This window comes from Brachyhypopomus gauderio, chromosome 17, assembly GCF_052324685.1.
Source record: "Brachyhypopomus gauderio isolate BG-103 chromosome 17, BGAUD_0.2, whole genome shotgun sequence".
Lineage (NCBI taxonomy): Eukaryota > Metazoa > Chordata > Actinopteri > Gymnotiformes > Hypopomidae > Brachyhypopomus > Brachyhypopomus gauderio.
The window spans coordinates 3775787-3796170 of record NC_135227.1 but is presented as its reverse complement, the minus strand read 5'-3'; the positions used below and the strand labels follow the sequence as shown (position 1 = coordinate 3796170).

The window sequence follows — 20384 nt, the reverse complement described above, 5'->3', positions numbered from 1 at the left end:
AAAAACACAGGAACAGTAATGTACAAAATAATAAAACAAATAGAGCCTTAACAAACTAAACTCCATCCTACAAAATTTCTTTTGTGTCTTCATACATGGAGGGCAACACTTCAGTTGTAAGATGTGACCTTATACTTTCGTGAGTGACCGTAGCGCGAATCTGCGAACCTGCGCGATCGGCAGAGGCATTTACACTTGGTGCGTCACATTCTTTGCAGTGTTCTCTGAAACGATATGTGGTAGTATAAAGAAACACCCCTCAAAAACAGGGAAAGGAACATTTACCTGACCAATTTTAATGTTGCATTGTGTTCCAGGTTTGAAAAGTGCTGGAATTTAGGCTAAAGTACTTGAAAAATGCTTGAAATTGTAACTACTTCATTTCACAACAAATAGCTGTCTGACTGAACAGTTCTCTTGTATTACGTTAACAAATACGAGCCTCTTGTAATTCCAGGACGAAACATGAGAGAACGTGAAGACGTTAAGATTGGGCGTTTTGAAAATAAACAACCATTAAATAATGTGATGAAAAAGCTAATTATTTTGAATCATTACAAGTATATGTATAAATATTTAACTTAGGTTTAACGTGTTGAGAATTATTGAAATGGACCTTGAAAGTGACGTACAAGTGTTTTTATTCCGCCTTGTAAAGGTGTATGAGCTCAGCAAACATGACTTGGTTCATTGCGCTGAAGCGCGGTGCGTGAAGTTACAAAATTCGAGAGGTGCATGACCTCACGAATCGCCAGCGCGTGATACCCTCACGCACGGGCAGAGTCACTGCAATTACGTCATTTTCAGTGCGTGGACCCTCACGCCGCTCATGACACGTCAAGTATAAACCAGGCTTTACTTTGCGTAGTGTGGGTGCTTGCGTAGTATAGAGGGAAGGATCGTCTATCCTCTTTTTGACTTTGTGGCTCGAGATCGTGACATAATTTTGATCGATTTGGATTAAATATCGAAATTGTGACACCCCTAATAGATAATATAGATAATCACCCATGTGACACTTGGCCCCACCCCCGCCAGTTTTGTCTCTTTCCCTCGTGTGTTTCATAGCCACGCTCCTAATCATTCCGTTTTGGTGCGTCTTTGTATGTACGTGTGTGTATAGACTATACCCTCAGGGATCATTGTTGAAAGAAATGGTGGAAGTTATGGTTGAGATCTTGTGTAAGGTTGTGTAATGTTATCAATCGACGGACACACTTGCTGTGAAGAGCAATTAAAATAAGGGTTTTCACTTTTAACATTAAATAAATTAATAGACTAGAAGACACACGGGCAGCATGAGCACAACAAGGCATGGCAATACTAAACAAACACAATTAGCAATTAACTCAAATCTTATCGCTTAAACAATGATTCTTATTGAACCTTACAGAAGATCTCAACCATAACTTCCACCATTACTTTTAACAATGATCCCCGAGGGTATAGTCTATGTTTTGTGATTGGCCAGATTAGTTCGATTAGCTCTAAGTTTGTTTGCTCATTCTAAGTATCCCGGATGCTTTCCTGACCCAAATTTTGACCTGAACCTGAATTTCAACCCGAACCTGAATTTTGACCCGAACCTGAATTTTGAGCCAAACCTGAATTTCGACCTGAACCTGAATTTCTACCCGAACCTGAATTTCAGCCTGAACCTGAAGTTCGACCCAAACCTGAATTTTAATTTGAATTTTTGCATACCTAAATGAATTTCACAGACTTTTTTTTCAAGTAATAATGGTTTCAGGTTCAGGTTCTTGTGACACTAAAAAAGCTCCATATAGGCCTATGTCAAACACAGCGTTTATTTAGCTGAAGATAAACTCGTACTCCAGGGGGGTCATAGTTATCATCCTGGTAGAGAACCCTACTGGTGCTTCTGCACCTCTACGTGCCTCGTCCTTCAGAGAAGAAAATTTCAATAGCTTTCCATCATCTGCCTACAAAACATGTATTGATGTCTTGCATAAAGTGCATGATGAATGATGACCTACAACTCTTGAAAGGGTATTTATACCTTGCACAAATTTGTAGTGATCAGTTTTATCGTTAACGTAAATTGTTAACGGGCGGGGTATAAAATGGACACAAATTAAGTATTATATCGCGATCGATCGGTCGCCAGTGGTTGGCACCAGAGCGAACTAGTATCTCATTGAATCATAGATATGGATCAGAGGTAAATAATCTAGATTAATTTTTTCGGCGTGAGAAATCGGATGTGTGGCGTAAGAGCGTGTGAAGACAAGCTAGGGTTAGGATTCAATAGGCTCAAATGCGTGTGTCTCACGCTCAATGCGTGAGAGTTGGCAACCCTGCTATAGGCCTAAATATCCACTTATGAGTGCAAGATATAACAGCTTGAGCTATTGTTACGTATATGAGCCTATGCCTGCTCATCCGCTCTTCACCCCGTATCCATGACATCCATCTGTATTCTTCTCTCAATAAAGTAGTTTATTTAAGAGTGATTTGTCATTTCTTGCAATCAACCCCTTTCTGATTACTTACTAAAGACTTCAAAATTTAAAGAACCGATTTAATTTTAATTTATATTTTAAAACAGAGCCTGGCCTCTTAAAAGAGAAACTAAAAGTCTCCACTGTGGTAAAAGGTACTGTCCAAACTCAGCAAGATATCACTCTTAGTTAAATTTGTCAAGTTTATACTTGACCTGTGGATTTTTATTGAATAAACATCTCTTCCAGGACGTGAGACGCTGAAAATCATTACAAAAGCAGCATCTGTAAAGACAGGTATGGATTGAAATAGTTGTGGTGATTTATATGACATACAAACTGATTTTTATACAATATAGTAATTTTTAATTCCCACTTAGAACAAACCCTGAAGAATATCACCAAACCAGCATTTACAAAGAAGGGTAGGCATATTACTTAAGATCTTAGCTCATTGTTTTGATGTTAGAAACATACTCGTGATATCAACATGGTTTCAAATTAAATGAAGGCAAATATATTTTTTTTTCTGTTAACCGTTCCTACAACAGAGATTCCAAAAGACAAGATTAGACCAGAACACAAAAAGAAAGGTAAATCTAATACATATATCAGAATTACAATTACATAAATTTTGGTCAGTTTATAAATCCAGGTTGGATACTCATAAGAGATCATTTATTGCATTTATTGCACTACATGTGCCCTACTGCACAATCCATGATCCAATGAATTTTAGAAATGAATTTATTTGAATGCAAACTTCTTCTCTCATGCAAGAAATACCAAAAGAGAAAGTTCCCACCGTGAGGAAGCCTACAAAGAAAGGTAGTGTGATTTAAGAGCATTGCCATAGAGAAAGCACATATACATCGATACATCCTAACACAGCCCAACCAAGCAGGGCCGGAGCCAAGTTGTTGACCGGGGGTGGTAGTAAGTTGTTGGGGGGGTTGACGGCGTGTGCCGATTGTTGAGCGGGAGAGGGGGCCCCGTGTAAAATAAATGGGTCTTAATATTTACATTGATTACATTGAGGGGGCGAGACACCTTGCCCCCCCCATACCCTCCCGTGGCGTCGGCCCTGCAACCAAGCAATAAAGAACACAAAGTACAGGACACACTGAGAATAAAACAAAAATACAGACAGGATGGGGATTCTGAGAACTGTGTGGGGAAAAAATTTTTGGTTTCAAAAGGGTGTGTTACATTACCTAACAAGTTTTTATTCTTTGCAATGTATTTTGCTAAATCTGGCAAAATAAAACTGAGTTTTCTTTGTGATTTAGAACCTGACGTTGTAGAAGTGAAAGGTAAAAGAAATTTTTTATCATTACACAGTCCTTTTTGATTTAGGACTGTGTAAACAGGATGATATTTAAATTTCTCTTTTCCTTCATAGAAAAAGTCACAGAGAAGGTGCTGACTATGGAGAAGAAAGTTAAAGGTAAATAACCTAAGAGTGCAATCAACCCCTTACTGATTTTTGGGTTATTCAGCGCTAAATCTTTCCACTGCTAAATTTCTACTTCAGATGAACCTGACGTGACCAAAGAGCCTGATCATGTGGAGGAAGGTGAGTGTTCACAGCTGCTGCACAGTGGCTAAATGTGCACAATCAGCAGAAGTAGAAAATAACTGGCTGGGGGCTTCAAGACCTCTTTAGGGAACCTTGGAGTTTATTTCCCCTGAAACAACCACTGGTAACAAGCCACTTCTTGCCTTTTATTTCAGAAGATGTCCCGTACTTCCAGTGTTTCTACGTGGATGAGTACGATATCCAGTACCCCTTCTTTCCTTTTTCCCCGCCCCTGTTCTGAGAATTATCCACCGTCTGAGTCTGACATGATGTTTTGTAACATTTTGATGAGTGACTGCAACAACGACCTTCAGAGGTTGTGCAGTTGACACATGGTTAGTCCTCTGTGTCCAAAGGAGGGTGGAGGACAGACACAAGTTTTTATCCTGAATGAGCTTTCAAAGGTGGTATTATAACCTGACCCCTTTCATCTTAAAATGTTTCATCTTAAAAAAGACTTAATACGAATGTAGACATGCAATACTACAAGCTCCATCATGAAAGCTCTGACAGGTAATGACAAAAAAAAAAAAACACCTAAGAACACTGCACTGGGTTCAAAGGTAGATTTTTAAATACCAAAATATGTGCAGAAAAAGGTGTCAAGTCAGATGATTTCACCTTGATTATGGTACACCTTGTTCCTCATTTTGATAGAGTGCTGATTCAAAGCATTCCACTGTTTTCTATCAAAATGATGGAGTACACGATAAAAAACTGATATAACATCATTGATATCACAGATATCATAGACTTTACCAAACTGTTGCGGTAGGGCAGCGGTAGCTCAGTGGTTAAAGGTCTCAGTGAGTAATCTGAAAGTGGCCAGTTCAAGCCGCACTACCAAGCTACCTCTGTTGGGCCACTGATCAAGGCCCTTAACCTTCAATTACTCAAGATGTATTCAGTCATAATTGTAAGTGACTTTGGATTAAGTTGTTGGCTAGATGCCATAAATGTAATGTAAAATTCAATGTGTGCAACAATTGAATACTTGATTCTTCAAATGTTACAATACAGTGTAACATGATTCTTATCGATACCAAATGACACCAAATAACAGATCTATTAATCATAAAGCTCTGCTTGAATGTAATACTTACAATCATATTCACCAAAAAACAATACGGACAATAATAACTGCTTAGTAATAGGTTAATCTGTGAATTGGATTGCTAGAATACTGTAGCATTTAGAGTCTATGTGTCAGTCAACATCTATGGTACTTCCCTACTGATCATTAACAAACTCCAAAGAATATTTTAAAGCAGTAGATTCTCATGGGCTGCACACAGACATCGTTTGTAAAGGAGGAATAATGCTTGTAGGAGCAACAGTTCATTCTTGTTTTCTCATTTAGGATCAATTTTAACATAGTACAGCTCTGTAAATAATGATATTGTCTTAACGTCCTCTTGAAAGGCAAAAGTAAATAACAAAATACGTTATCCAATGCTATCTGAGAGCCGACAACAGTTCATTAAAGAGAACAGAGCTTTGAACTTTTAAGAAGGTAAAAACACAGAAAATAAACATTTATAAACAGATAAACACCACAGGGAAATTTTCCATTAAGCCTAATGTGCGGGATAAGATCAGATTTTCTACACTGCAAAATTTCTCTACTAAAAACAACCATTCCTCACCAGCTCATAGGGCAACACTAGAACTACAGACTGATCCAGCAACACCAACTTAGCACTGTTGGGACCTTGTAGCATATTCATATCTACACAGAACAATGTGCTGACAATACATAAACCAGATGGTTATCACATCATTAGCACTGAATATGAAATAAGATAAAAAATATAAATAACCACTAATCAATATCACCATGAATAAATCCATGTATTTAATATTTTGAACAATTGTAATTTTAAAAGCATATGGTTACATGACATACATCAAACAAAGGTATGGTCCATCAGTGTAACCCTAACAATACTAACAGATAATAATAATTCCCATCCCATAACTGAGATGTGTCTGTACATGCTAGCATTACTAAATGACATCGGGAAGGTATGTGATGTGGAAAACATGCTAAACTTTTCCTTTAATGATGTTCTTCACAGATTTTAAAGAATTAAATACAAAGAGAAATCCAGAGACTGGCTCACATGAATATCAATCTGGGGTTGTAACTTGCACCCCTTAGTTTGACCAAACTTTAGTTTTCGATATTTTAACTGAAGTTAAAGGCAACTTATTATATATAAATATATAAAAGTATAACTTTGTGAAGGAGAGTATAAAATAAGAGAATGGGAACACTGTAAAGCTGTGATGTGTATACCCATTTCATTTCCACTTCTTCCAGTAATATTATTATCTAACATGAATCTATCTATGAATATCTATGAAGCCCATTCACAGTGACACGTTGTTGTTAGGTGACACAAGATGCAGTACTACAAAAGGGTTTATTTTATTCCTTTACTGGGAGAGGTGTTCTTCCACATGACAACAGACTGCACAGCTGTGTAATAATGTGGTCTTGCTTCATTTTACGTTTTTAACTACTTTATCAAATATGTCTGTCTTGTCCACTTTCATGCAAACAGTGTCTTCAGCTAAAGAAAATGATTTTTCCAGTGAGTCTGAATACTACCTGGGATTTGCCAAGACATTTCCCTTCTTGCTTGTACCGTTTACATGACTTTGCAATAATGTCACATTTTGTGGCTTAATTGATAACATCTAATTTCCAAAACGTGTGTTATTTATCCATTGGATGGAGTAATAACACAACATTACACAGGGGAACTGATGTAATAAAACTAAACAAAGCATTTTTGAAAACTAGGTGTTTAATAAGACCTCTAATACATAATATGGCTTTTATCTTGCTTGTTTTATGAGATGTCACTGAAAATTGTGAGAAAACAATAGCGGTGTTTTATTGAGATGATATCAAGTGCATGTTTAAAAAATCATTAGATCTGGTTTATTTCACCAGCTAGGTTTGCTAAGGCACACCAGAAGTCCAATATAACATAAAGCCTGTAAGCACAAATGTCAATCACATTTTAAAACACCTACTGCTGCTGGTTTGAACATACTCAACATACAGATGACCAGTATCAGGCAGGTACATGCTTTAAGGAGGACATTTTTTACAGGAATGCATGAAGAGTGAATGTTATTTGTTTAGTGTAAAAATATGGAGTTAAAGGCAATTGACCCAACTACCTGGGTGATAAAGGTATTGAATGTAAATGATCCAAGTGTAAACATATTAAGTATAAACAACCAAATCATACATATATCTAGTATACATTTACCTTGGTGATGATTCTGCCTTGCTGGCTCTCATCATTATAAGGTGTGAAACAGATCCTCCAAACCTTTGGAAAGAATTCCTGCAGTAATTAAAATCTTAATTAAGATTTTTTATTTGAAATTTAAGTCTGTGTATAGCCTTGAAACTGTATGTCTGTATATAGCCTAAAACTGCAAAAAATGATTAATTCTGTTTGGCATTTATCTTCAATAAATATTTATGAAAACCTTGACTTGAGTTATTTTTTCCTTGAAGTAACAACTACAAAAATGTATTGCTTTTTTCTATTTTTTCTTTCATTTCTTTTTAAGATAGCCTTTGTAACTTACATGCTATTTGTTTTCTGAATATTTGTTAAGTTGTTTAAAATAATTTTTGGGAGGTAATCCCTTGCTCAGTGATTAACATTTTGTTACTACATATCTAAAATAAATATGAGTAAATATGTTCTTTAATCAACCTTTAGGTTTGCAGACAAACATGTAACAAACCTGTGTCACCACAGGGGGGCAGCATGTTCTTATGCTCAAGCACTGGTGAGGGCAATTCAAATAGCACGGTCGGATCGTCTCAGTTTAATGCGAAAGGCCTTGTGAAAACACTGCATGACTAAAACTAACATTCAAGCCATTTTAAACTTGAAGTCAGTATATTCCAAGGCAATAAAGAAGTTAGTATTCTTGTGTAGTATTCTTGGTTTACTTATTGGAAATACATTCACCACCTTAGAGGCTTAACAAGAAAACCAGTGAACACTGCTGAGGTATTTAATCAGTCCATTGGTATGCACTGCAGGGTGTTGAATGTAACAAGGAACCAGTATGCTATGCAGGCTTCCCAAACAGTCCCATGCTTATCTGAAAAAAAAACTCTGGCTATAACAATGAATAACCCACACTGTCCCATAAATGGCCCCTTAATTAAACATGCATTAACCTCACCATACATCTGACCTGTGGCATTTAGCCTATAAATCTCCTACTTCTACATTTGAATCAAAACCTTCTAAAATGACTCCATAATCCAAGAAGTGCTTCTTTGTTTTACTCCTGAGTGCTGAATTGCTATTTTGTGCATGTAGTAATCAATATTTTGTCAGCATTTGTCAGCATTAAGTGTGATGGCCAATGTCATCAATGCAACAATATCTAATCTCTTACCTCATTATCACTGCCATTAATCACTGTGGGATTTGATGTTATAATAAGTGCCACTTTACTAAAGGCTTTCCTATTGGTGCACCACATTCTAGCACTGGAATACTGCACCATCACAATCTGCCTATTGTCAACTGAAATATTTTTCCTTCCCTACTAGCAGTTCCCATGGCAAACATTGAGTCTTTCCCAGACCTTCAGTGGCTCTTTTCTTTTCAAAGGGGAACAAAAGGGATAGTTCCTTTCATGATACTTGGCAAAGGAGTCATCTGACAGTGATGTCACTCTCATGTCTAAATGCTATTGGTTACCAGAGAACGGGCTACTCTCACTCCATAAAGAGGAGGCGAGATCTCCTTAAAGTTAGACCTGAATCGCAGCAGGATGGGGAAAAGGGGAAGAAAAATTATTAAGGCAAGCATTGATGCTGGCTGGCAAACTGTGACTGAATCCTGAAACTAGGGACATGGTTGTAAAGTCTCGCTCATTCAAATGGTTCCAAAACACATGAAAACATGCAACTCAAAGCCACAGTGATCAATAAGGCACAATTTTTTTCATCTTTTTTTAAGAAAAAGACATCAACCAAAAACATGAATAGAATTGTCTTAAGAGAAATATGGATAAACTTTGAAGCACTTTACAGTAGAAATTAGCATGCTAAGGTGAACTTCCAGCCACTGAGGCTACACTGACACACATTCAGCAGCTAAGACACATCGGGCCACTGGTCTCTAGGAAACCACACTGACCATTAAAGTCCCAAAGAACAAAGAGGAGCACTTCCTTAAAAAGCATGTACGTCCTTCCATAAGCATGCGGGAGTGTTGCAAGTATTTTATTAGCAACAATGTTTTATGGAGTTGAAAAAAACAACAATAACGTGTCAGAAAATTAATGATTTAAACTGCCTCATGTATTCGTTTTCTGATGCACATATGAGCCTTAATTTGCTTAGAGATGAAGACAACAGCCGATTTCTTTCCACTCCAATTCCAGCCAGTATGTCTGTGGATAAATGAGTCCCTTCGCAGACAACCTGCTGTGTGAATACAGATTTGAGTGCCAGTATGCACAGCTTCATTATAAACATTAACCACATGAATGTATACTGTCGTAGTAAAATATCCATCATGGAGAAGCACTGTAAACTCAAAGTGCCCTACAAAAAGCAGCGTCTGAACATGGTTGGCCACCTCAATCGACTGATAGTCCTACGTAACATGGCAAGGATTATGAGATTACCTTCCACAAACGAATCATGGCCAGTTCACACCCAGGAAAGGTTACTACAGGTCATTCTCTTTGAATAAAGCATGTCCCATAGGTATAATCCAATTCACACTCACAGATATCAAATGCAGGCACATTAGACTGAGGCAAGACTGGCCTTTCCAAGACTGGCCTTTCCAAGACTGGCCTTTTCAGTGGTCGACTCAATAGCTGATAAAGCTGGCCAATACTAAATGGTCTTGGTCTTCTAAATTCAGTTGGCCATACTTTAAAAAGCACTCAGAAAAAAAAATTGCCTTTGTAGAAAGAGTTTAGCACAGTGTGTTAAAAGATAAATCATGTTAGGTTGAATTGTATGTCTTGTGTGATTTGAACAAACATCATTACTTATCACATTTTATATATTTAAATGTCAATATTTGTTTTATTACACTTTTATCATTAAAAATGATCATTACTGATTAAGTTTGAGAATTGAGAAACAAGGGCAGACCCAGGCAGTGATGTGAATCACCATCACCCCTATTACATACTGGCACTGCTGCGTTTGTGCCTGTGGTAGATCTTTACATTCTAGCTGAAGAACAAAGGTCTGGGCTGGATACATTGAATATATGTAGATGAAATCACAGAACCCCATCTAAATGGTGTTATCATTACTTCCATCAGGAAGAATAACTATTGGTTTATAAATTGGACGCCAAACCACTTTACTTCAGAAATAAAGTGAAAGCGCCAGAAAGTTACGTGTCATATCCCATAAATAAATAAATAAACTGTAAAAAAAAACAAAAAAAACTGAAGAGTAGATACACAAAGTGCTTTCTTTGCGATGTACTGTAGCCTACAAGGATTTGTGTCCAGTTTGTACTATGAGAACATCGGCGCAGATGGAGATTCTGAAGTGAGGGGGACCAAGCTGTACAATATATACGTTTATGCTTGTAGATGCTAGATTTCGGATGGGGTCAATATAAATCTGGAGGGGACATGTCCCCCCCGTCCCCAGTGCCATCTGCACCCCTGTATGAGAAGATACTTTTTCAAACACCCGTAATCTTGGCTGTTCTCTAATCCACCTCTGATCTAATCTCTTCACCTGTCTCCTCTGTCATTACACACACACTCACAGTAGTCCCCCTCATGTTTACAGGTGAATAGGGTCCCACTTAAGCATTTAGGGAAAGTAAACATTAGGTTTAAACAAAGCTTAGCAAACTGCTGTCTAACAGTTTCTTATGCTTTCAAATGCGAATGAATTTTAGCTACAGCTGACATGTAGCTAGCTTGCTAGCTAACACTGCAAACTAACGAAGCAGGTTTTTTCAGTATAAACATGAAACCAGATAACCATCTTATAGCTACTGTTTTGCGATCACACAAAAATGAATAATTAATAGAAAATGCCGTAGACAGAGTCACACAAACCTTTAAAACGTTGCAATGTTGTTGCCACTCCCACCTAGTGCATTTGGTTAACGTTCCTGCCACAGTTTGGTTAAGATTTTTACTTACACCAGTAGCCTACTTAGTAAAGGTTTCGTCGTGCTTAGATAATGCGATAGTGCTTTATTCTCACCTGGCAATGCTGGAGCACTAAATACGTTGTTCGTAGGTTTCCAAACGTAAGTAGCAGCCTATACCTCAGGTTGAACACAACTATTCTTTATGTACAAGGTTATCAGAATCGCTGAGTGATTTAGTGAATGCTTCTCAGTTTATATTTGTCAGGTAGCTAAATTCAGTAACAGCTTGAACCCTTGATTTGCTCAAACTTTTACTACATACACAATAATCGTGAATAACCCCCCCCCCTCCCCTCATAGTAAATGTATGAACCGTCTAGGTGTTCATACCCACACGACTGGTCTTTGCCTCCTTCAGATCATGGTAAACTAGCCTGGCATTGTTCTTGGGTCTCAGTTAACATCTGTCTAGCCATAAAGCAGATCAAAAGAAGAGGTTCTCTTCCACCTAGTGCAATTTTTCATTATGTTGTATGGGAAAAATTTATCTGATCTCATATGTGACCACAGAGTTCACATAAGTGTCATGTGCAAACAGCTCAGCTAAGTATAACCTGAGGTGAGATGTGATCTGGCAGTTTCAATTACAGAAGTCTCATTGAAAAAACAGCCATCATCCTGGGTAATGAGTATGAATATTATTGTCGGGTTTTTTCCACATGCAGGTTAGGTACTTTGAGCTAGTCTGTTATGGACACAGGCTTAGTCTGACTTTCCTGGCAACGTTTCAGGATATATGCATAGCAAGATATTTGCATTCCAAGTTAGTCCAAAGGTTGCCTAGGTAGCTCTTTTTACTAGTTATGAAGAATGAGGTTCGGATTATATGAAGGGTTCTGGGAAAATTGTGTCTCTGATGTCTGATGATGAAGGGCAGCTGAAATGTTGATATGCAGTCAATGCCAGCTGGACAGTCATCTTCAAGATAGGATGCAACTAGCATTTGTTCTGTCTGAACTAATATTCAGCGATCAAGGCTGTGTTAGCATTTTCCTGCTCTGGAATAGGATAACTCGAAGATCCATAAAAACATCCAGGAGATTCCAGCAAAACAGGTGTGCGTGTCTGTGGTAAGGGTAATAATAAATTGCACTAGATATTTCAGATACTATCTTAGGTAATATGATCCTTTTCCAAAACATGTTAATCAAAGAACATAAATCAGAAAAAAAATTGCATGCACTCTAATTGTAGCTTAAATGAGTTTTGTTGGCATAGTTAAGTGTTTGCATTACATTTACAATCTATTTCTGTCAAGTCAACTCTTCAATATTTATCTAAATTACATGTCTTGCAATCTCAGTTTCAATAAATAGATCATTTAAAAGTAACATTTTATCTGATTGCTTTCTGCAAGCCAGCAAAACAAACGTGACATCAGACAGCACGTATTCGTTCCTGTCTCTAGACCCTGTGTGTTGGAAGATCTTTAAAAGTATAAGTTGGTGTGCTCGCAAAACAATAAACAAAAAGACACCCAGAATGTCATCAAGTATGTATTTAAGTTTTTACACAAATGGTCAAAGATGACTCCATATAACATGCAACAATTAACTCCACAAGTCATGCATTTGATATAAAAAGTAGTTTTAAAAAAGTGCCCCGCATCTTAAAAAGGGACAGTGTAGTCATATAATGAAAAAATGCTGCTCTATCATTGTCAAGTTGCCAGGAGTAGAATGAGGCATGTGTTAATTTCACATTACGCCTTTTCATAAGAACGGACTGCCTGGACACCCTCAAAAGTCAAAGTCTAGAGACAAAGGAAACACAAAGTTGACAAAGTGATGTTGTAATCATTCATTTCTTCGTCAGACATTTCTGGACAATATATAGCCTGTAATTGCGATATGCAAATTACTTTAAGTCATGAAATGTTTACAACAGATTATTCTGATGTAACATGTAATATGATTTACAAAAAATCTTACCATTATCATTTTACCATCCTTGATTTCTCTGACAAACTTAGTTTCTTTTCCATCCCATTTCTGAACATGCACCAGTTTGTCTCCATCCAAGGTTACTGTAGACTGTTATCAGACAGAATGGATACAGAATTTAAAGACAGAATTGCACCATGTTGAAGACGGTCATTCAAGATACCACAAGCAGAGCATCTCTCGATATGGACAGAAAGAATGGACAAACCTTGACATTCCGGTCATCTGCAGTGGTTTCATCAAACTCCTCTCCAAGTTTGAAGGAAATCTCTGTGTTCTTGAAAGTACTCAGTGTTTTAACGACCACCTTGTCCCCTTCATGGCTTATGACAATGGTGGGCTTGGTAACGTTGCCTACTTGCCTCGTTGCAAAGCCTACACCTGTTAAAGTAACCGCATTTAAGTCACAAAAACATACTGGTTGGTCGCATAAATTTATAAGACATTTGCACATGTCAATGTTTGTTCATACTTTAACATTTCGACCTAAACTCAAACAGTCCTAATGTTCACATACACATACTGTCAAAGAATTTACCGTGTCAAAATCGGTTATGGATTGTTTTAACTTACCAAGCGCTTTCATGTATTCATCAAAGTTCTGGCTGTCTATGAGCTTCCAAGTTGCGCAGAATGCATCGACCATGTTGACAGTTAACGGTGAACACCACGCGGCAGCGGTTCAATTACACGATAGAATTTCTTCGCGTGCTTCAGACAGTAAACTGCAAAATCCAATCTAATTAATACTTAAGGGGAGGCTGGGACGCAGGGCGTCTCTCCTGATTGGACGGTTCACCGATTGTTTCGCACTGTGATTGGTTCAGAAAAATGGCGAGAACTGGAATCTTAATATCAAGAGTTTAATCGAAGAACGGGTTGTAGCCCTTTATGAGGCCACAGCCTATGTAACCAACTTTAACTATAAGACTGATTTCATATTAATTGGCGTACTTTTGCTTGGTTTATATTTAAACGTAAAGAACAGGATTCAAACATTAGGAAAATTTTAACAAAACACTGTAACGTAATAATTCATGTCTACAAAATGTTTGAGAAACCACTTTCTTGCAAAAAGTAACGGTTTACAGAAAATTGTTGTAAGATCATCCTACAATGACCTACATAATACACTCCCTTAGAGCAAATTTCTGTTTTAAAAAGGAAAAATACGGTTAACGGCCTGCTGATTATAACAGTAAGCAGCCGTTAAAGTGAACAACGCTTTCTTTACCAAATGAAAGCTGTCAACAACAAAAAAAGAAAGATTATCCGCACCATGAACGGTGTTTGACTCCCCCTGGCGGTGATACCTTGAAATGTGTCACCATCGAATCTGTGACTGCAGACCGCTGTTGCCCATTTTCTGCCTGTGTGTTGTCGAGAAAAGGTACGAAGAGGAGCCTTTACACAAACAATTCATAAATATTGGAGTTCAGAATGCTCCACTCCAAACTCGCTCGATAACATTGCTTCTTATGGGAAAGAGGTAACGATGGTATCGTGCAACCCCTCCCCCCCCCCCCCGTCAGAAAGTACAAAACCAAACGTTTTAAGCAGGTTTTAGAATAAACGGTTTTATTTTTAAAGTATTTTTACGTTATGTGAAATTACACTTAAACTTCAGAACTATTTGTGTCTGCATGCATGAGAGACATGTCATTTATGTCTATCTGCCTAATCTTTTAGAAGATTCCTTCTAAATTACAGTAAATGATTGAGTACTTATGTGCAGTTATCAGAATACGTGTCAACACCACCTTATTTCTCGACAACACACATGCAGAAAATGTGCAACACTGGTCACAGGATTCAGTGGTGACACAATGGGTGTAACACCTGTAAACACCTGTAATAAAAACTGTCCCGGCAAAACAAAGACCGCTGTTGAGACCATACCGGCTAATCTGGATTTCCTGTGTGTTTCATGTTGTGTCCAGTTAATTTAGAACATGTGTTTTTATTATTCTAACCTTAATTCACAAACTGAAATAATAAAGACCGCAGACAAACGTGATTTTGCATGTCCACCGCTATGCAGCCTAATCTCCACAAGATGTCGGTCGTGCTTCAGAAATGTTCACGTTTCGGCGGTATCCTGCAATGAATTACCGATAAAGTGCTTTTGTTACTACAAATGATCATGCGATAGCCAGTGCCCTCAAGACGTATTGAAGAATAAGACTGTAGTTACAAAAATGTACACTGTCTCGTACATTTGGGGATCAAATTTAAAGAGAAGCATTTCGGAATCAACCGTGGAAAATGAATTGTGGATAGCTAGTTAGAAAGTATGGCTTCTCAGATATGGTGAGGATTTGTGAGCCAATACACAAGGAGTGAAACTATTTACTAATATGTTTTAAAATACGCTGGTTTGTGTGTCGGAGATTTAAACAACTTTATACTTACGTAGTATTGTAATTTCTTACGCCCACATCTGCAATATTTTACATAATGTTATAATAATGTTTAAAATGTAACTAGCTTTTATGTAACATTTTATAAAAACGAATATAAAGGTTTACTCGAGTAGGAGTACTGATCTGGAATATTAAAGGTTCATATATAGTTCACTATAACTGCTAAGTCTCTCACATGTTGTAAGGCTTCTAATGGTTTGAACAGGAAAAAACCATCACCACGTGATTATACCAAACGCCTGAATGACTTGGACAGGGTTTCAGGGGCGGAATATAAACCTCAGCAGCGTAAGCCAAAAAAGTATGAAGAACTTTGCTGTCAGAGTAAACAGGAAGAGGTCTGGATTCATTCATTTGTGAATCCACTGTAGTAACTGCAATTACATTTGGGCAGATTGTCGTTTATCTGGCCACATATAGTGAGGATTTATTAATTACAATAAACGTAACTCCAATAATAGTAAATTATCAGAATATTGACTAAATACATCAGGTTTGTAGCTATGTTAATGTAACCAGGATAAAGGATGTGCAGCTGTTAAGCTGGTTTTGACACAATTCCATCCCACTATTTATACTGCTGTTGGAGTATTCTGTTTTAAATTAGACTTCTGGTCTATGTGGTATGTCTGGTCTACATGGTATGTCTGGTCTTTGTGTTCTGTGATTTACAGGCTGCCAAATAAGAGAAAGGGAACTATCATTGCATGGTATTATAAAGAAATCCATTTTTTATTAAAAAAAATGAATTATGGACATACAAAACCTTAGTCAGTCAGTGTTGCTTTTACCTTCCACATCTTTTTCCAGCTCCTTGAGCCCTTGGTGTTTTTCATGTTCCTGGTTTCTGATGCTATCACTTGGGATTGGTACATCCATCACTATGGTCCTGTTCCGTTTGGTTAGCCATTACAATTTTGTCAGTTTGTATCTGGAAGTCCCACACGCTCTTAGCTCAGGATAAGCAATTTTTGTTTTCATTATTTTTATTATTTTACCATTTTTATTATTGTTGTTATTGCTGTTACTGTTGGCCCAGTCATAAAGAGGTATAAATACAGCTCATTAAAGCACTTCGGATCTGATGATTATCATTATAAGAAGAGTTAGAACAGAAGCATTCAGGAACGGTGCTCCCTAACCCGTTAGGACACTGTGATGTGAAGTCTGACTGATATGTAATATCTCCATGGAGACTCTAATGTCCACTCACCAGTATTGAACATGTTTGACTTAAGCTTTTATTTCCATTGCTTGAACTTGAGCAAAAAGCAGGAATCTTTATTATATTACTACGATGACCACTACTACTACAATCACTACTACAGCTATTGAAATAGACCAGAAGACCTAACTGAATGCAATATTCTATAAGGATGTTCTGAACTGGTTTTTGAAGGAGCTAAGACTGTCATATGAGCTCAGACTTTCAGGTAGTGCGTTTTAAGAGCTTGGAACTAATATGCGTAAAGGCTGACTGCATTATCATCAGCCGGGTTTCTGGAATGACAAGTAGATTTCCCTTAAACGCCCTGTGAGGCAGAAATATGAGCATCTAGCAATCATATCACTGAGGCAGAAGGGGGCAAGACCAGTCGCCAGCACTCAACAGATTATTCAATTGTCTTTGTCTTCTGAGACTTCCACATGATAAATTTCTTCAGTCATTTCTGCAGTCCATCCAGCATGACTTGCTGAAGATGGAAGCAAACATATCCATTAAACTGGTCAGCTTAAAAATCAACATACACACATAAAATAATGAATGGCCCAGAATTGACCCTTGTGGGACACCATACACTTAGATGTGTGAGTACCTAGTGCAATATAAGTATCGACCAACTATCCACCCAACTAAATCTAATCATGTGTATCACGTCAACCTCTACATAAACCACAACATAATTTCAGTGTTTTAAGCTGTGTTCAAAGAGGTTCAAAGCGCAGCATGATAGTTCAGTTATTTGCAAGTCTCATAATAAGAGATCAGCAGAAAGCTTTTCTTAGAGCTCACTGAACAAGGTTGTAATTATGGTGATCTTTGGAACTGCTATGTCAGCTAGAATATGCAGAAGAACCAGGCTTAAAGCTTTGCTAAAAATCATTTTATATAATATTCATTACTTCACACAACTATTTCTTTCACAGAGTTAAATTTAAAGGCCATTCAACTTAGCAGTGTGTTTTTGATCATTCATAGTATTAAGCTCTGATGTGCAACTGGTTTCATGTTCTTGTTGATTAGTGCATTATGCAATTTATGGACATGACCGCAGTGTTTGCTAAGAATCATCCATGTATTTCTGACTGGAGTCTGAGCATGCAGTCGAAAAGCATTTTTTCTTCGTTTCTGACCAAACCCCCATGTGACTGGCAGAGCACAGTGCAGACATGTGTTTTCATTTAGCTGTGTGTGTAAACAGGAAACTGTGAGAACAGAGGAAAAGTTGAATATCATTACCCCCTTTTTATTTCAGCTTCTTTAACTTTTACCTTCCATAAGTATATTGCCAGTGTAGAAATGTATGTATTTGGTAAAGATATATTAAGCAATGACACTGTAATATCTCCTTAAAACCACACCATCTTTCATTTGCATGGAACTACAGCAAAACAATAATAGACTCAGGATAGTTCAGAGACTGATTTTGAGAGCTGCATCAGCAGGGAGAAAGAAGAACTTACAAACTAACATGTTTCTAAGAAAGCCTCCATCTGCACTAGAATAAGCTAAAACTGGGACCTGTGAGAGGGCTGTTTGATACACATTTGTAATATCTGCACATATACAGTGAAATCTATATTTCGACAAAAGCTTAAAAAGGGACCACAGTTCAATGATGCTCCAGATACAGCCATCAGAAAGTCCACTACACACTTCTGATCTACTGGTGCTGAAAACACCTGATCCCACAGCTACAGGAACCCAGGCAAGCTCCACAACCGGCCACAGGGTTTCTCACGAAGAGGAGTAGAAACCTGTGATATGTGGAGTAAGATGTAAACATGTTTCCCATTGCATTGAATACTGCTGGCTTCAAGACTTTAAAAAGAGACCTTTTTGATATCTTTAGGCAACCCACACTGCATTTTAACAGTTAAATTTAAGTCAGTCATAGTGCAAACTGTGCATACTATTACTATTTGCATAATTAAATCTGTACATATAAAATATAGTAATCTATTTAAAATAAAAAACAATTCCAGCAAAAATGGAACAATTTTAACACAAATCATCAGCTAATACAAATAAGCTGAAATATTTCAAATATCACTAAATGATACTGAATGACACAAGAGTACAGTGTGTCCTCTAAAGAAATACGGAATGTAATGTTCATGCACTGTATTCGGAGATAATAACCCATCACTAACCCCTGCAGCATTTTATGTGTAGTACATCTGAGTGGTAGTGAACCTTTCTTTAAACTGTGAGGGATTAAACCATGTCAGGGTGTGCGCTTGGGCTCACATTTGATAGCCTCAAATGGAAGCTTTCACTGTCTTTGAGATTTAAGGAGGTTAATGCTCAGCCTCCTAGATGTCAAGGTCATCAGGCCTGGCTCGACTGCTGCAACGGCTGTGTGGGCGAAGGTCAAGCTGTTTGAGAGGAAGTTCCTTTCCTAGAGGAGACATCTTCTCCAAGTACCCAAAAGCCTGGGACGGACAGTAGTCCCTCTCCCCCAGCTGGTTCTGCTCCGTGCTGTAGTTAGTCCAGTTCTGCTCATTGACAAAATTGTCTGAGGAGTTTGATTTGTCCACTGCGTTGAGGTTGTAACCCAGATTAGAAGCTGGAGCCGAACAGTGGCTGTAGTATCTGTAACTGCTGGACACGTCTCCAGGGCAAGGCCTGAAGTTGGTGTCACACTGCTTCTCTGACTCTTTTATTTGGTCCTTCATTCTCTTGAAGACTGCATACAAAAATTCAAAGACATTAAGGCCCAGTGAGATCAGGGAGACCACCAACATAAATATGATAAAAATGGTCTTCTCCGTAGGACGTGACAGGAAGCAATCGACTTTATGTGGGCAAGGAAACCCCTCGCATGTATAAACAGCTGACAACCGGAATCCATAAAGGTACCACTGTATCAACAAAAATCCAACCTCGAAAACTGATTTTAAAACAATGCTTACTATATACGTGTAAAATAACCCTCCTCTCATTCTGATCTTCCCCGGTTCTTCTAGGCCATACTTAAACCTCTTAGTTTCCACTTTCTTCAGGTTCACGTATACATCTCCTCCCTTCCTCTCCATGGCTCTCAACATCTCCTCTTTCTTTTTCAGCTTCACCTCCTTGTGCATGAGGTAGATGACGTGGCTGAGGTAGAGGAGGGTGGGCACAGACACAAATATGATCTGCAGAACCCAGAAGCGCACATGGGAGATGGGGAAAGACTTGTCATAGCAGACGTTCTCGCAGCCGGGCTGCTGGGTGTTACATTCAAACGCAGACTGCTCGTCCCCCCATGCTGACTCCACCGCAGTCCCCAGCACCAGGATCCGGAAGATGAAGAGAACCGAGAGCCATACTTTTCCGCCAGCTGTGGAGTACGTTTGGACCTTGTCCAAGAGTTTTGCTAAGGCACTCCAGTCGCCCATGGTGAAATTATTATACGGTGTATTTAGCAACACGAGACTGTACGTTCATCAAGTGTTTCAGTTCTGAAGAATATTTAATAGCAGTTTTAAATATTTACGATATTCCTCCTCCTGCCAACAATAAAATGATCTATAACAAAATTAGAAACAAAAAAAATAAGCACGCACAT

General features: G+C 38.0%; 3 protein-coding genes across 20 annotated transcripts in view; 1 reads left to right on the top strand and 2 right to left on the bottom strand.

Annotated features, from left to right (window-relative positions):
* Window positions 1-7559, top strand: part of LOC143480211 (uncharacterized) — a 41249-nt gene extending 33690 nt beyond the window's left edge. For 17 of the 18 annotated variants that reach the window (XM_076977739.1, XM_076977746.1, XM_076977745.1 and 14 more), the window contains 9 exons: window positions 2570-2617; window positions 2712-2759; window positions 2843-2887; window positions 3014-3055; window positions 3243-3290; window positions 3752-3775; window positions 3865-3909; window positions 3997-4038; window positions 4197-7559. In XM_076977739.1, the coding sequence (XP_076833854.1) occupies window positions 2570-2617; window positions 2712-2759; window positions 2843-2887; window positions 3014-3055; window positions 3243-3290; window positions 3752-3775; window positions 3865-3909; window positions 3997-4038; window positions 4197-4282 (428 nt within the window). In that variant the 3' untranslated portion in view covers window positions 4283-7559. The remainder of the gene's footprint in view (window positions 1-2569; window positions 2618-2711; window positions 2760-2842; window positions 2888-3013; window positions 3056-3242; window positions 3291-3751; window positions 3776-3864; window positions 3910-3996; window positions 4039-4196) is intronic. The other variant, XM_076977740.1, reaches the window with a different exon arrangement.
* A 5167-nt stretch (window positions 7560-12726) lies between these two features.
* fabp7a (fatty acid binding protein 7, brain, a) lies at window positions 12727-13918 on the bottom strand. Its single transcript, XM_076978811.1, has 4 exons — window positions 13760-13918; window positions 13395-13567; window positions 13175-13276; window positions 12727-12996 (listed from the first exon to the last, which is right to left on the bottom strand). The coding sequence occupies exons 1-4, from the start codon at window positions 13830-13832 to the stop codon at window positions 12946-12948; spliced, it is 399 nt and encodes a 132-aa protein (XP_076834926.1). The 5' UTR covers window positions 13833-13918; the 3' UTR covers window positions 12727-12945.
* A 4124-nt stretch (window positions 13919-18042) lies between these two features.
* On the bottom strand, window positions 18043-20216 carry gja1a (gap junction protein alpha 1a). The gene has a single exon (XM_076978257.1). The coding sequence runs from the start codon at window positions 20212-20214 to the stop codon at window positions 19147-19149; it is 1068 nt and encodes a 355-aa protein (XP_076834372.1). The 5' UTR covers window positions 20215-20216; the 3' UTR covers window positions 18043-19146.
* Between the last annotated feature and the right edge of the window lie 168 nt (window positions 20217-20384).

What these genes read in the sequence shown, in the direction of transcription:
- fabp7a (XM_076978811.1), bottom strand. Translation starts at nt 13,832, where the DNA reads ATGGTCGATGCATTCTGCGCAACTTGGAAGCTCATAGACAGCCAGAAC. An exon ending in TGAATACATGAAAGCGCTTG is followed by an intron (nt 13,568 to 13,759) that starts GTAAGTTAAAAC and finishes TTACTTTAACAG; the next exon opens with GTGTAGGCTTTGCAACGAGG. An exon ending in CAGATGACCGGAATGTCAAG is followed by an intron (nt 13,277 to 13,394) that starts GTTTGTCCATTC and finishes GTCTGATAACAG; the next exon opens with TCTACAGTAACCTTGGATGG.
- gja1a (XM_076978257.1), bottom strand. Translation starts at nt 20,214, where the DNA reads ATGGGCGACTGGAGTGCCTTAGCAAAACTCTTGGACAAGGTCCAAACG.